Here is a 17,380-nt window from a genome sequence, read left to right as displayed (position 1 = left end):
AAACAAATGATTAATAAATACCTAATGAACCAATTACATTTGGAATGGGCTCAAATAGGTAACCATGGTGCAGCATGTAATGAGTTGAACTTTCTTCAGACATCTGCAGAAACCCCAAGCACCACAACCACTTCTCCGGCTGTAAACGTCCATGTTCACCTCCTAAACTGAATGCACCCTTTCAGACATCACAAACAACTAACAGCCAAGCTAATCAACTTTCCATTCAGGAGCATCATTACCAGAACATAATGTAAAAACACAAACCAACAGCATCACAAATATAAAGATAATAATCTTTAAGTAGTGGAAAAATAAGATGAGAGAAAAAAACTGAGAAGTTAAAAAAGTGGGCAAAGACCTTAACGGGTGTTTTCATTGCGCCATTAAAATGGTACAAATGATGGCATTACTCTCTGTGAGGGCACGACATGGCACAGAGTTCATATTTGTCCCTTGGCTTGTGCATTCTGTGTTTTATTCACACTGTCACACACATAAAGCAACAGGCCAATGTGCCAACCTGTGTTGTCTTCATTGCTGAACAGGGCATTGACGAACACAAAGGCCTCCACCGAAAAACAGGATTCCCAGGACAACCCCCACTATTGTATTCCCAGAGCCCTTGTTCTGCAGCATTGTCAAATTAGTATGCATACCTCTGAACTGGTGGCGATGTGGAAGCCCTGGCTCACTATGGATGACTGATTAGCCGACTGGATGAATAGAGCAATGGGTGCAGCTTCATATGCCTGTCTGTGGGTACAAATGCACTGTCAGGATGCCCGTCTGCCATGATCTGGTGAGGTTTCAGTTCAGACTTAGACCGAGTCTAAACAGCAGAGATCTGATACTAAACCAAAACAAGCCTCAAACTCCTTTTATATCAAGTATTTATTAAAGTGAAGACTGCCCAAAAGTCCACTTTATTTCTTCCCTGCTGGTTTGTGATCTCAAATGATTTGTGAATATAAATAATAATTAGTTGATTAAAGGTCATGACAGAAATTGCTGCCTGGGGCCACTGAAATGACTGTCAGTGGAAATGGATCATGTAAGACAGAAGCTCAAAATGAGAATTAAATAATTAAACCTCACGAGGCTATACATTTACATATGAATTTTGTTTTCTCTGTTCTGATAAAACCAAGAAAAATCTAATGTACATATTAAGTTTAAACATGAACAGTGGACAAGCAAATTTAATGAAAAACGGCATCATTTATCAAATGCCTCTGGCAACAGGTGAATTGAGACATTTTGGATGTGAAGTCCAAAATTTACACATCAACAAAGCAGGAATCTGAATATGCAAAATTTATGGCCAGTTCATAAACTGCTTTCAACAGATTTTTTCCAGTGCTGGCAATCCCACAAGATAGTATGAAGAAGCGGGTCATAGGCAGCATGGGTAACAAGCTGCTAGTAAAGTGCCTGCAATTTGTTAATAGTAAGGGAAGGACATAAGGACAGAAAGCAGTGTGAAAAAGAGGCAACGAGAGGCCAAAGGAAGGAGGCATGTAATCAAAGCACAATGACAGGATTAGATACTTTTTTAAGTAGCAGGGGTAGAGCAGGAAGGACAAAGGAGGAACCAACAGAGGTGGCGCCTACATGCGTTACGTGTATGTTGGTATGGCGGATGTTTAAAGTCATCATTAGCCGAGGAGCTGAGGCAACAGCCTGAAGCAAAGCCACAAACGGAGACACTGAACTTCTTGCACACAGCGAGATGCTTAAGCACACGCGTTACCACAGATGTGTGCACTAGAGGACACACTGACAGACACAAACATTGCCATCAGTATGCCCTAATAAGACCAACAGCGGAGGCTGGCTCAGTGAACTGATATGGTCATGAGGTGCAGACGCATGCCAACAGTTTTCTGAGCAGAGGATGAGAATGACTGCAACACAAGTCAGTTTACCTGTGATCACTGCAGCAAAAGTGACTGCTCAGATGATTTCCAATTAAGGCGAATTTCCTGAACAAGACTTAAGATGGCAGAGAGTTGAAGAGCATCAGTAGACTACTAAGCTAAGTTGCAACACATTTGCAACACTGGTTAGGAGAATACTAGGAGTAGTGGCCATGGGGCTCCGTGGTTACAGTGTGGTGCACCGTGTATGCAGGCAATGTGTGTGTGTGTGTGTGTGTGTGTGTGTGTGTATATAAAAAACGTCGCCGGATCGCGTCGCGCCATCGACCTATGTCACATGTCCTTTACCCCGCCTCCCCTCTTTCCTATTCATCTCTCTGCGACCTAGTTAACCCCATAAACACAAAAAAAAAATGATACCACTCACAATTAGCCATTTATTCAAACTTGCAGTGAAAACCAGTTAAGTGTTTTTTGACTTTGCACAAAATGTAGCTATACATGGAAATTGGCATTTCAGTGACTGATCACAGCACAGTCAACCAAATGACTTCCAAAAAGAAACATCTCAGTTCTCACAAGAAAAAAAGACCACTGAGCGAGTCACTGCATGAACACACAAAGTCAAAATAAAACAGGCGTCTGTGCCTCTCCGCTTTATAATGGACTCACCACTAAAAGGAGTTCACACACACACACACACACACACACACGTTTAAAAACAAAGATTCTCACACTCCCAAATGACCAACTTAGCAATGAAAAAACACTGTGCATGCTTGACTGTGTTTTTCGTCTGCTCGGGGAATATGCCTGCATTTCACACCAATTATAACTCTCTCTGCCAATATGAAACCATGTAGCTGTTCTCTGTTCCCCAAATGATGCCATGTTTGATCTCTACCTCCTTGGCAGCAGAGCCTGACCTATACAGGTTTCTTAAATACCAGAACTGATGTTTGAAGATAATGAAAAACATCAGACTGTGGATGATCTGGTAAAAAACATCTATACTGCAGTGTCTGAATGTGGCATACCACCTCTATGGGGACACATTCTCTCTGCTTAAAACGTGTTAGATGAGAGACATTTTATTATAGCTCATTGTTTTTGCTCATAGTGTAGCACAAATGTTTTGAACAAATTCATTGTTGATTTATAACAGTGCATATTTCCATTTAATCTTGATTACCACTACAAGTCTCAATTTTCTATGAATTACCAAAACAAGCACTGTTTTACATGTTGGACAACAGACAGTGGTTTGGTATAAAAATATTAATCTCATAAAAATTTAAACAGAAAAATAATCTCAGTTGACATTAAGACCTTTATGTGAAAATCCTTAAAACGAAGTTTCCAAAGGAAATTTCCATTTCCTTCATATGATTAATATTTCATTGTGCATTTATTACAGAGCCCAGCGGCTGAAACAGCCACAGAATGATCTAATACCAATATAAAACCAATTTCATATTTTAGGATAATCTGTCTTCTGCTGTAGGTCTGCATCACAATGAAACAAAACCAATCGCCTCTTGTTGTCTCTGAATATTGTGATGCGTTTTTCTCTATTAACAGGAAAATCTTTTAAACAAATGTCATGAGAGGTATAGAGTCTTAAAAGGTGTGCCCAATTTGAATTTGTTGAACAATCATCAAAAAGCACATAATTCCATATCAAAGAAAATTAAACATTTTCCAATTCAGCCATGTGAGGAAACATGAGTGAACCCACTGACATGTCAATAGCTTCCTTTGTTAAAGCTGGGCACACTGCATCAAACATGGATGAACGGATTACTTAGCTGGGCTACAACTGCTTTATGGATAATTCTGTGGAAGCCTGGCAACAAAATGAAACGGGATTCGTTATGATCCCTCTGTGCATCCCTGTCTCTCACTTTCACCACCTGTTGAGAGTGAGCCTCACGTTAGCCTCAAGTCTCATCTCCACAGGCCTAAAATTTTGACCCAGTTCATTTAGGCCTGAGTATAGCACAGGACAACTGCTAACAAAACTCAAACCTGACCCATAGTCAATGCTATCATGTCAAAAGCACTCACTCAAACTCTGGTGATATATTCGCTTTTTGCCAGGTGTTAAATGAAAAGATTGATACAACTCTCTTTTCTTGTGTATAGTACATTTCAAGCTGGAGCCAACAGCTGGCAAGTTTTTACACTTTAATTTATACCAAAACCAAACAAGACAGCAGGCTAATTAGTAAGCTTTAGAGGTGCTATTAGGCAGATTTTGTTATCTTTGGGCAAAGTCAGACTATTTCCCCTTAGCTTTATGCTAAGCTAAGAAAACCAGTGGCTCACTCCAGCTACATACTCACAATACAGACATAAGTATCCAGATCGAGGATTTCACTTGTTGGTTCTGGTGTAAAACAGGGACTTCAGTGAGTGACAGTGTTGTGCCAGTGTCGGAGAGAGTGACAGTGAGTGAGATAAAGAGCATTAAGTGAGACTGAGATAGAGAAAAAATTAAACAGAAAGAAAAGTGGTGCCATTGCATTGTCATGGTTTTGTTATGGCGACGCTGGATTCTCATCCCACTTCACTCACCACAGTACATCAGAGCCCCACGCCACCACACTGGCCTAATTAGTAGAGCACGATGGCTGCTGGTCCAACAAGGGTCCATGTTTCATCAGACTCATTTGCTCTGACACACCATTAACCTTTTGGACAAGCTGGCACTTTGATATCTCAGCTGTTTACAGCTCCCCTCTACTTTCTAAAAGCATAATGTTTCAGGTGCTTGGCTGACTACACAGAGGCTAAATATAGGCACTATGGAAGACTTCCCTGGAAAGGGACACACTCTAGGGGCAGGGGGTCTGCTCTCTGTGTGTGCTCCATCTCAAGACTCTTGAGGACCAAATGTACTCAAATCACATAACTGTACTCATTTTAAACCACTTATCTACAAAGACATTACAGACAGAATTTTGATTTAGGATTAAAAGTGTAATTAAAAATGTGTATAAGAGAGTGAAAGGAATCAATTTAGGAGTGTAGTTTATATGAAAATTACTATGTGTGAATGAGTATGTGCAAAGCTACACAGTCAAAGTTACACAGGAATGTTTTGTACAGAATGTAAAAGATTTCTCTACTGAGTTCAGTTTGTTTTAACGCAAGCCACTGCGGCTCCAATGCCTTAAAAACCTTTCTTTACAATAGTATGAAACTACTTCAACTGTCACTAACTGCTCATGCTAATCCTCTACTTCTCAAATCATCTGTCAATTATTCTACTAGTCAGCTGTTTAAGTATACACTGCATCACTCCAGAAGCCCATCCAGACTGACAGGGAGACAAACCCTCAAACTTGCACTCCCCATGAGGTGATTAAAGACATTTTGATTCCCTTCAGCCAAAAGCAAGATATGGCTGAAAAACAATAAAATCCATAACTGAAAAACAGAAAAACCCTAAAGCCTGTGAAACCAAGTCTAGTCCAATATTACAAATTTGCCTCAAGGGTCTTTACAATATGTACAGGATATGACACCCTTATCTTATCCTTAGAGAGAAACCCTTAAAATAATGGGGAAAAAAAGAGAGAACAGAGAAAAACCAGAACACTTCTGTCATATTTTATTATTACCTTTAAAGTTTAGGTTAAATTTAATTTGAGTCAAGTCAGATGCAATTTGTTCTATGTGACTGACAGTCCCAAGTTCTTGTATAGTCCTAAGCCTAAATATAGCTAGTCACTGTGCTGAAAACAAAAATAATTACATTATTTAAAAAACCTATTTTGCAGAAATGTTTAAAAATCTTATACTGAATTGGGAGGCAGTCACTGGCGTCCAAAGTATCCACCTGTCCACCAGCCTGACTGCCAAACCATCTCTACAATAAACTATGCACACTGGAAATATCATTACTGCTCTAACTTTCCATGTAACTATCAATACAAGTTTGTGATGACAAACATGATATGGCTGTATGTTTACAGGTTAACTGAGGAAAAAAAACTACACTGGTGTGCTTGTGTGCGCTGTTATACGTCTATCGCAGTCAGGCATTTTGTTATGCTGGAAAAGGTTTGGGCCTAAGTAACACATTGTTAGTGAAGGTCCTCACATGTACAAGGATCCAAGTATGTGAGATTATGTCTTGTTAAGTAAAAGTTGTACCTGTGCCTTTGTTCCGGTCCACAAAGCAGTACTTCAGCTCATATTCTTTCAGAATTTCATGGACTTCCTATAAAGAGACAAAAATGGAAAACATCAGTCAAAAGATAAAATGTCAAAATGACCAAGTGTTTACAATGTTGTTCAATCTAAAATATTCAAGTCTGAACTATTAACTTGTGGGCTGCAAATAAAAAATCTACATATACTGTACCAACCAATCTATCATTTGTTTAATCAATTATTTGTCTGAAAATGATCAAGAATAATAACAAATACCCCTCACACGTTACCAAACCCATGTCTTAAAGATCATCTATTTAGTGTGGTCAAAATTCAAATAATATTGAAATATTTCAATGATTAGCGAACTTCAGAATCTGTCCCCAGCGCCATTTTAATGTGGTTATTCTGAATAATTATCAGTTTGTTAATTTGCAGTCAGGGGCTAAGTCAGACTTGAACTATTTTCAAAGAACTGCCTAATAATAAACCAGTAAGTGGTTTCAATTACATACTGATTATTCAAATAGTCACAGACAAAATTTATATAAATTTATAAAAAAATTTAAAAAAAAACCTGACTTTGGCTCACCAGAATGATGGAATATTTTTTGACACTTCAGAAAAACACTCTACTTTTCCTTCAAAATAAAATCTTTGACAGGAGACTATCCCCAATCGTGGTAATTTTTCTCTAACAGGTAACTGTTTAAATATAAAAAAAAAAACTGTAGTTCTAAAGATGAGAGCTTTCTGTCTGCTGTCAGGCTTATTATCACAGCATCCCACCACACAGAGCTCCAATCCATGTGACACACACACACACACACACACACACACACACACACACACACACACACACACAGCTGCATAACCATGTAAAAATTTGATTTTATTTTTTAAGAAGAGTGGAGTCCATGCTCCTGAAAACCATTATGATGAAGTGAGACAAGAAATGGAGCAAACAGAGTTGCAACTGCAAAGCAAGAGATCCTCACGGCTGGTGTGTTACGAACTCCACTCACTCACTATTCTCTGTGCCTTCCTGAAGGGTTTCACTGTTCCATTATGTAGCCACATGGACTCTATTACCCAAGTCAATGACAGCACAAACTGAGCTTGGTAACAAGGATATCATCCTGTGACATGAGCAACCTTTTTGGATACAGTCACCAATAAAGCTTGTCCACAAGCACAACCATTGTAGATCAGGAACACAGTGAGAAACAAAACAAAAAAAATTTAAATAAAAATCAACTACAGCACCAAACCTGCAAGCCACAAATCTAAGTGTCACCACAGCCACAATATAATAACCAGTCTACAGCATGATCCTTATCAGACAGGACTTTTAAACATTTGAGCCACTGAATTCACCATGATCATTTACCATGAGTACACGGTGGTGGGATCCTCTCCCTACTTGTCACACTGCGCCTCACACAAGAACCACTTATAAAAACAAATTTATTCTTGTGTCATGTACAACACACAAAAAAAAAGTTGTAGCACTCCCCAATTTTCTCATATTTTACTTGGGTATGAATGAGATTTGCAAGTGGTGCAGAAGTGCTGAACAAGTCACGTACAGACATGGACGGATTATGGGATAGTGAGTTCCTGGGCACAGACATGTGAAAGGCCCCCGCCCCTTTTACAATAAAGCACCGAAAATTTTCGACCGAAAAGGCCATTTTTATTTCGGGCCGGAATAAAAAAACACGCTGAAAATGCCCCGCCCCGCCCCGCCCATCCTCGCGCAGCACTGGCTAGGTTTCACTCACGCTGGAGCTGTTATATCACGCGTCTCCCCATCAACAACAAAGCATGTCAGCGGTATGGAAGCATTTTGAAGTTTCAGGTGAGGACACCAAAGTTGCAACATGCAACATTTGTTCTGCGAAAATATCAAGAGGAGGTACGGTGCCAAAGAACTTTTCAACAACAGGTTTGATACACCACCTGAAAACACGACATCCAATTGAATATGTGGAGTACCGCAAAACAACATTGGTTAAAAGTGCCCCAGTTACATCACAAATACCCTCGGTCGCCACATTCTTTGAAAAGACTAAGAAATTTGCAGATGATAGTCCCAAAGCATGTGGCATTACTGAGAAAGTAATGGAATTCATTGCCTTAGACAACCAGCCGTTTTCTGTCGTAGAGGACATTGGATTTCGTAGGCTCATACAACATATTACAGTTTATTTGGAAGTTCTATTGCTGTTTTTGCACCGTTTTGCATCGTTTTGCAGAGCAATTTAAAATGTTTGAGTGTTACATAAAACTGTTATTGAATGATAACACATACACACACACACACACACACACATACATAAATACATACACAATTATAGAGTAAGCGTGTTTTAAAAATTTTAAGTTTTTAAAAGAAGCCATTTTCGGTTTCGTTTCGGTTTTCGGTCAAGTGCATCCTAAATTTTCGGTTTTGGTTTCGGCCCAGAATTTTCATTTCGATGCATCACTAGTAAATATACTGTATTCCATTATTTTCCACCAGTGAGTTTGTGCCGTTAGGAGCGTGGTGAATCCTATTGGGAATACCTGTATGAACCAACCACGCAGAAAAAAAGTAGGACCACCTCCTTACCACCCTGTTTTACAGTGTTGCTATCCAGTTTTATTCAGACACAAATAATAACGTTGAAAAAAAAGAGAGAGAGAGAGAGAGAGATTTTTGCTAATTATTTGTTTACTTATTGATATAGCCACACTGTCCTGGCCCTACTCAGTCTCATCCACTGTTTGGAACTAAGCAGGAAGGTCAGGTGCTGTGGCTACACCCAGCACAGTTGCAGAAGCCAGTGCACTCTCTGTGCTAGTCCCAAGCCCAGATAAAATGGCAGGATTGCATAAGTAAGGGCATCTGGCTCTACACCTGTGCCAAATATTATGTGGATCATAGAGATCTGCTGTGGCAACCACCAGCGTCAAACTTTATCTACTTCTTTATCTGTCCTTCTGCATACAGAAGAACATTCAAACAAACAGCTCATAAATAAAGATCCTATAAGTCCACACAGACTGTATCTATTCACATCAGTTTATAGGACAATCATGACTCAAAATGGCTCAAGCCAGTGATCACCTACAGTACATTACATTACTTTTTAGCTTGAAATACCCCTTTCTGTGCATACTGGAACAATGTGGACATTTTATACCTCATGATGTGAACCACTAACAAGTAACCACTGTCTACACTTAGTGACGATGGACAGGTTTACTGAAAGAAAAGAAAAAAAAAAAAAAAGATGCTTAGGTAAAGATGAAATTTAACAACTGATGGTGGATCATTCAAATAAAAATCACAATAGAAAAAAAAAATCAATCTTTTAATCCATCCCCATTAGACAAGCTGATTAGCTCTGAAAAACCACCTGAGATATTCTTCCCACAATGGCAGATTTTATCTTAAGAAAATACAATTTTACACTTAATTTATTCAATGTTTTATTATTCAAATTCCCTTTTTATGCTGTTTTAAGAGGGTTTTTGCAAAACATGCCATTATAATAAAAAGAACTGCAGCCAATTAAACAAATTTAATTCAACAAGAATAAAACAGAATTGAACATTTTAAAGCATGACTTTACAAATGTGTGAGTGTGGTAGGTTGACTCTGAGCGGCCAGGAATGTAGGAGACAGACTCGAAAAAGATCTCAGGTTTTCTCAAATCAATCATTTATTTTACGCAAGTGCCAGCAAAGCACACATGCCAAACAAAATCACTAAACAAACTAAATGGCTTAACTTCACATAACTGAAGAAAACTCAACTCAAAATAACTCAACGCAACTTACAGGCACGTGCACACCACTACACTTAGACTGCCATACTCCCAGCTGCTCCACCTCAGCTGATTAAGTAGCTCCTGGTACCAATCAACCCTATGACATCCTTAATGACATCAGAGAGCATACAAAATGAGGAAGTGATGAACCTAGTAAATACAAGCATTTAACACACAGGTTAAGGCATTAGGAAACATACATGACTTAGCCTATGGACAAGTGGAGTGTTCTCATCCACTTTGTCACAGTGAGGATTTAAGCAAAGTGATATTACATTCCTCCTTTTAGATCTTCTTATCCATCTGTTTAAGTGCTTACATGTTTAAATTCTCCTAATGTTTCTACAGCAACACATTTCTTGTTTGCTTCCTTGTGGTTTCTCTTCCTCTGACCACAGTGCATGTTTCTGGGGGAGGAAACAGAACTGCTACATTAACTAGACTTCTGACTTAAAGGTAATTAAACCCTAATTCCATCTGTAAATGCAAGAAATAATGAGAGAAGACAACAAAGAACAAAAGAAGAAATGTTCACTGGAGATCAAGCGGTGCAGTCTGCAAAGAAAAAAAAACTACTGTAAATAACAGCCTCTGCCTTTTTCTCCTACTAAGTGCTGCGCTGGACAGTGTGCTAGCGGTGACATTTTACAGCAGAGTGCCTAGTGACATTCACACAAGGTTGAATCATGCCACTCTGTGCCATTCTCTGTAGTGCTATGTTATTGTGTAACCCCCCCCCCAGTACTTAAATTAAGCTGAAAGTTTGCCATTACAGCACCAGCACATTACAAGACATTAAAGACTATTTTTAGGACTCCAAACCTTCCCAACTCGTCTCATTCCATGTTTTAATGATCTTTTACTTCCACTACATCCCATCACGCTGTTCTGCGATGTTCCACTTTGTCGAAATAGTGTAGCAGGAATCTCAGTGAAGCAGTTTTCTAATTAACACTGCTGTAACAGCTAAGCGATGTTTAGTGTTTCAAAACAGCCACCGGGCGAGTAAAGAGACAGTCATGCAAACCTATACCTACAGCTTTAAATTCAAAGACAAAGCAAACACTCAATTAAAACTAAACCCACAAACTGCAAATCTCAAGTCCGTGATTTTATATTTTGAGTCAAAATAAAGCCACATTTTGTTGCCTCTATCCTTTATAGAATATAGTCTGACAAGTTTTGGACAGCAATGCATATTTAAACACACACCTGTCTTGCACAGCTGCAGGTTTTCATGACCAACCTGGACTGTACAGCATGTACTGTGTGTGCTTCCTATTCAGCGCTATTCAAGTGTGTTCCTCTGTCATGTTGTTCTATAACAGAACCGAGCATATCATTCTGTTCCAGACTGTGCTACAATGTCCCCGTCTGTCTGAAGCCGGTATTTCCAGAACACCCAGCACTAGCCTTATGCTCAGGGCCAATTTCTCTGTATGGGTGCATGCATATTGTACATATGCACACTTTGGTGGGGCATTGAAGAAATCTGCCCTGAGAGGACAGACTTGATAAAGAATGGGATAGCCACCTGCTCTGGCATCTGGTAAGACCACACAGCGCTTATGGCCATGGTGGAGGCTCATAATAGATCATAACCTAGCACCAATCAGATCAAGTGATCATCAGCTTCACACTTGTGCACGTAATGAAGCAGTGTAGATCCAGGTTCAGTCTTTGACATTATCCATGCTCACTACTGTAGCTACCAGCATGCTTGAAGGTGTCTTTGTGTTCCATGTAAACACCATATGCCAATTATGATCAAAACGCACCATTTCGAAAGTCACAGGAGGTGAAATGAAAGAATTGTGACTACAGATTAGCTAAGTGTCATAAGCATTAGATTATCATTAATATGCAATGGCCAGTTTCTGCCTTGTGTTTACAGACATTTTCATAATACACACAGCTTCTGTCAATTTCCTGCAACAGAGCAAATTGCCTTCCATTTGGTCTGTGCTGTTTCGACCCTTTCACTCATGAATACTGAGTAGGTTGTACTGTTTACTAGTTAAGGTATTTCTAATTCCCAAGTATCACACTCATTGTACAGTAGCATAAAGTATAGAAGGCAACATAATGTGAAGTAAGAAAACTAAACTAAACAACTTTCAAAAGACAAAAGAAAATGTGTTTACTCTGACACTGGTTCATTCATTACGCAAACACACTAACAAGTACACATACACTCCCTTTCATCATGCAGTCAGAAATGAGATTGCTTACAAATATTACAGGGCCACTGGGGGAAGTGAAACAGTGGGCTATCATTTCAACCGTGTGTGAGCTTTTTTATTGTCTCTGTGAGAGAGAAATGGAGAGACAGGGGGTTTAGGAGACAAACACACTCTGCATGGCCTCCATACCAGCAGTAACTGTGTCCTTGACCTACTGAAAGAGTGATATACTGTATGCTGCAGAACAGGAACAGAGGATGAAGCAAGCAGAACGATACTCCCACACTCAACACTACAGTGCGGTTTTTAAATCTTTTCATTACAACAAAAGCATCATTACCACCCACATTTACACATTTATAGAGCTACAATACTAACACTGCATTTTAGTGGGACTGTGGGCCATTTTAGTGAGCAGTGAAACCTTTTGTAGTCTATCAGCAAAGTACACCAAGTCTTTGATATCTATAAACAGTACAAAACCTGATTGTTATTTTTATGATTATACATAAATACCAACACAATTTCTTCTACTTTAGTGTAAAGAAAATTGAAATATACTGTGCATGTGAACCCATTTTCCACAGGTATTAATTCAGCAGTGTAAATAATTGCCATTTACACTTGCTTTCAAACATACAGAATATCTACACTGTAACAGCAACATTCAGATATGTCAGTCTAATAATTAGTTTCATATTCAAATCACAATCCATTTCTAATGGATCAGAAATTCACTACTTTCCATATGTGGTCGAAGCCAAGCTTTTGACTGTGTGTATGAGAGACAGGTGGCTCAAATCATGCACAACATGGATCACTGGCCCACCTAATGCCTGCCAGGAGAGTTTCTTAGAAAACATGCACACTCGCATAACTGCAAACAGATATGCAGAACTACACAAGTACAGTCCCTTCTTCTCCTATTCTCAAACACATTCTCTGAGTTTTCACACCTTGTATGTTAACACCCTCACTCTGCACTGGCATCGGTAGAATTCTTCTGTTTAACAAGTTTGTTTTTATTCGTCTCCTCTTCTGTTCCATCTCTTTCTCTCTACAACCTGGCTCTCATTTTCCTCTCTGCCTTCCTTCATCCTTCCCTTAAGCTTCTTTCTCCTCTGCTTTCTCCCATTTGTTCTTTATCACTGGTGGACTTGGCACGAACTGGCAAAAATGTTCATGCTGCTGTAACCTACTGTCGCCCTGTCAAGGGTGGAGAATACACACAGAGGACACTCTGACCCCACACCCCAAAAGTAAAATGATGATGCAAGGCCCTCCATCACTATGTCTTAATGTCTTTTTTCTGTCATTTATTTTGCTTGGCTTTTTAAATGTTTTGCTCACTGAAGTTGTGTAGAGACAGAAGCTGCAGTAAAGCAACACAGCAGGAGCAGGGATTCAAACCCATAATCAACCTCAGCAACCAGAAAGCACGTGGTCCAAGAGGTACACTATGCATTGACAGAAACTTTTGCACAGTATTTATGGCCCCATAGGGCATCACTGTTTTCACATGGCTGAAAATACTGTGCAAAAACGGCAAACTGACACACGAGCTTGAGCCACAAGTTTCCAGCTTACCTGTTTATAATACTTCCACCCTGGGTACAAGGGAATGGTTTTGGCACCTATGGGCTCTTGAAAATCAAATGTGTATTATTAATGTTACAAATAGCTGAGCTGAAAGTGGGGTGAGGTGGTAAATATTCAGTTTCTTCGGGAGGAGGTTCATAATGCTGCATTTGATTGTTCAAGTGCCACAAATAGTTGAGTTTTTTTTTTTAAGAGCAGGAAAGAGAAGTACAATCCTAGGTCCTCACTCTTCTGCACAGCTAACTAGTCATGGTATGACGTATGCAGATAGTTGGCTTTGAAAAATTACAGACAATGGTCAACAGAGACAGTCTGATACTGGGGCAAGCATTATGTGTGATCAACTCAATCAACTAAACAAGTGTCAAAACAGGCTTCTCTTTACACCTTAAATAATGCCTCAGCAGAACAATATTTTTCAAAATCACCAACATGACACCCATTAAATGAAGCGAAATGATCTATTAAGAAGTAATGGCTTTGAATTTCATGCAGGAATTTAGTGGCTTGCCCTCTTCTGTACAGTCAGAGATAGTGCCATTTTAAAAACTGCATCTTACATGATGGCACTGCCATAGCTTGGTCAAACCGTGTATAGTACTCCTGTATATCCAGATCTTCATTTGACTTAGATATCTTTAATAGATAAGCTGGTTGATTTGACCTCAGCAAGAACAGAACCAGTGGGCTGCGGGAAGCAGGTGGCTTGCCCTGAGACAGGACTGACTCTACAGTGTGACACCACTCCCCTCCCCTTTCCTCATCCACCAATCTCTGCTTGGCTCTGGCCCCGAAGCAATATGACTCAGATTGGAGGTTATTTTCTCCACTGAGCCAACAGTCGCTCCTCCTCACATATCACAGACGTCAGGTCAAAACATCCTTTCATTTATTATTTTTGTATGAACTGACTCACTGTACCAAAAGGGTGGGGTATGCCACACAGATTATATAAACTAAAATATGTGAACGTATTTACACAGCAACAATGTTAAATATCTGACCTTCATTCTTTAGGAGTCTACACCTGTGTAACAGTATTGAGTTGAGGTAAAGCCTAGCCTTCAGGCAAACCTTTACGAAGAGAGTTAACACCTAAAAGTATTACACTTGGCTCAGCACTGGAGATCACACCATCTCCAGCCGAGTTCATTATTTATTTCACCTACAGAAAGTTATTTTCATGTTTGAGCCATTGTCAAATCATGCCATATAATAAGTAAATAAAGTGTATTAACTTGTTGATTTGTCCTGGTTGTGCAAACAGGAGTCAGTCTAACAGTTTCTCTTGAAATGCTGTGGGATAACTGCAACAAACATCTGCAAAACTATGAGTTGACTAATGCCAAAGTAAACACATAATTCACCACAACGTGTGTGCACAGGTTTTTAAATGATGAAGGTGATGAAGGCTGCCCACTGTCAGGAGGGGCAAGATTTCATGAACATCTGCTACTGACACACAAACACACACACACCATGGTATGCAAAGCGAGATAAGGAAGTGGGTGGAAAGAGAACAGCTCAGGCACATGCTGCTTTATCACATTTACATGTGTTTGTGTTTACCTATGCAAACTACTGCAGGCGCACAGAGTTTGCTGTTCAAAACTAAACTTGTGCAAACAGTACACATCTTGCATATGTTGTGTTTCTAAGAAACTGAATAATTCAAGAACTTAAGAGAAGTCCCTGGAAGCTAACCTCCTGCCCATGCAAGCACACACAGAGGCACACACACTTTCCACATTTATTTTACCATCCTGTGCATCTATGAAAATGTTCTTATACTAAGTGCTGGGATTTAATGAAACATTTTTATTCTTTGTGAAATTCCAAGTAGAGTCTGGTGTGTAGAGTACTTCTAGTATAAGCACTTCCAACTTGGTCGTTTGGGTTAGGGAAACCCTGGAGGGATTACGTCCAGGGATGGGATCTAATACCCAGATTCCCTTAGCTCTAATACTAACAAATCTCGTCAAACCATTCCCCTCACTTTACTATTTTTCCCCCCAGCAAGGATCAATGTACTACACAAAACACTGAGGTAGAGGCTGCCATTTTCAGTCAGGATGGGATGTAAATGTCACAAGTTAAAATGCCAAACATCACCAGAGGCAGATTCTATCAGCTGTAATTCAATGTGAATTTGTAGTGCCTAAAATTAAACTTGCCTGCTGTCTGGTTGATGCGAGTATCTCCAGTGTTTGTACTGGAGCAAAGATCATTTTTAAAGGAAACATCACTCCAACACCACTGTATTATTACAAGTGACTATGCGTTTTGTGAGTTGCCAAAATCAAGCCACCCCCCAGGATTTAAGAAATCAATATTTGAAGCTTATCAACTTAACAGTTATGAATCAGCACCTCTGGTATTCGAAGCAAATAAAGTGTAAAATTTGATATTCTAACGTGTCAAACACTGAGTTTAAATTGTGTATCATCTGCTGCTCATCTCATTTTTCAGGTCATAGCTTTCCAACATTCATCAGCCAAAACTGCACCGTTTCTCAAAACAAAATTCTGTTGAGTTTATAGCTCTTAACTGAATATTTGAGTTTATTTATAATTCTGGTTACTAGCAAATGTTGAAAACAAAATCTAATGACATTCAACATAGGATTTGGATTCGGTAAGTGGATTCAACTGCGAGTTTTCATTCAGTAAAATGCTAACCAACAGCATTTTAGCAAGTCCTGTGGATTTGATAAATTGCTACAGATATGTGTCGCTATTAACTCTTATCTGAACATCAAAAAGAAAAGTCCAATTCCTTCCCCTCAGCCAACACTTATGTCTCTCCAGCTCTTTCTCAGTGCTCCCTTCCCGCTTCTCTTTCCCATCCCCCTACATCTCTCTGAGATGAGGACTGCCAGCAGGACCATATATCTGACTGCACCACAGACTCCACACACTCACATATGTTCACGCTACGATGTACGGTACTGTTCACTAAGGGGGCAGTTGATATGAGGGGAGCAGGACATTGATTCAGCTGGGTGTTGTTGAGTCTGACAGACAGGTGATGAGGACATCCTCTGACAAACATCTGTCTTATGGTAAATATAGTAATAATAAATCAGTTCAAACATGTCACTGAACTCCTGTACATGACCAAGAAAAAAAAATAACTATAGATTTCAAGCTGTACAAACTACAAAGACATAAAATCTGGTGGAGCATTGAAACTGATCAGGACTGCAATTAACACTTACTTTCCTTACTGGTTTATTTGAATATTCTTTAGAATAGCCAATTAATCATTTAGTCTGTAAAATATCAGAAAGTAATAAAAAATTGCCCTTCACAAACTTCCAGACTTGGAGGTGACATTTTCAAAACAATTCAATTTACTGTACAGTGATATATCTGAAACATTTGAAAAGCTTCTGTAGTAAAGGGCAATTTAAATCTTTTTGCATCTTTCTAATCCATAATCTATCGCGGACATTATCCAAACATATTTCAGAGACTGCAGCCTTTCAGACAGAAATGAAAAGTAAATGTTTTAAATTAAATGTGTTAAAATCACAATAAAGCAGTTAGAATAAAATGTTAACCAAACAACATTATTTTATTCTGTCATTGATAGAGTCAACATTTCTGAGAAGCGCTCGTTTCTGTCTGACAAGCTGTTGGTTCACTGAGATAACTCAAGATCTGTGGCTTGATCTACTGTCAGTTCAACAGTATCATTACCAGTCAGTAGCCTTCAATAAGATGATAGACTTATGTAG

At 39.2% G+C, this 17,380-nt stretch overlaps 1 protein-coding gene across 1 annotated transcript in view; it reads right to left on the bottom strand.

Annotated features, from left to right (window-relative positions):
• The window catches only part of raver2 (ribonucleoprotein, PTB-binding 2), an 80,485-nt gene that overhangs the window by 54,825 nt on the left and 8,280 nt on the right, over window positions 1-17,380 (bottom strand). Inside the window, exon 3 of the mRNA XM_020602700.1 lies at window positions 6,042-6,108. Within this exon, the coding sequence (XP_020458356.1) occupies window positions 6,042-6,108 (67 nt within the window). The remainder of the gene's footprint in view (window positions 1-6,041; window positions 6,109-17,380) is intronic.

Source organism: Monopterus albus, unplaced genomic scaffold (assembly GCF_001952655.1).
Source record: "Monopterus albus unplaced genomic scaffold, M_albus_1.0 scaffold58.1, whole genome shotgun sequence".
NCBI classification, from domain to species: domain Eukaryota; kingdom Metazoa; phylum Chordata; class Actinopteri; order Synbranchiformes; family Synbranchidae; genus Monopterus; species Monopterus albus.
This window is presented reverse-complemented; position numbering and strand designations above follow the sequence as displayed.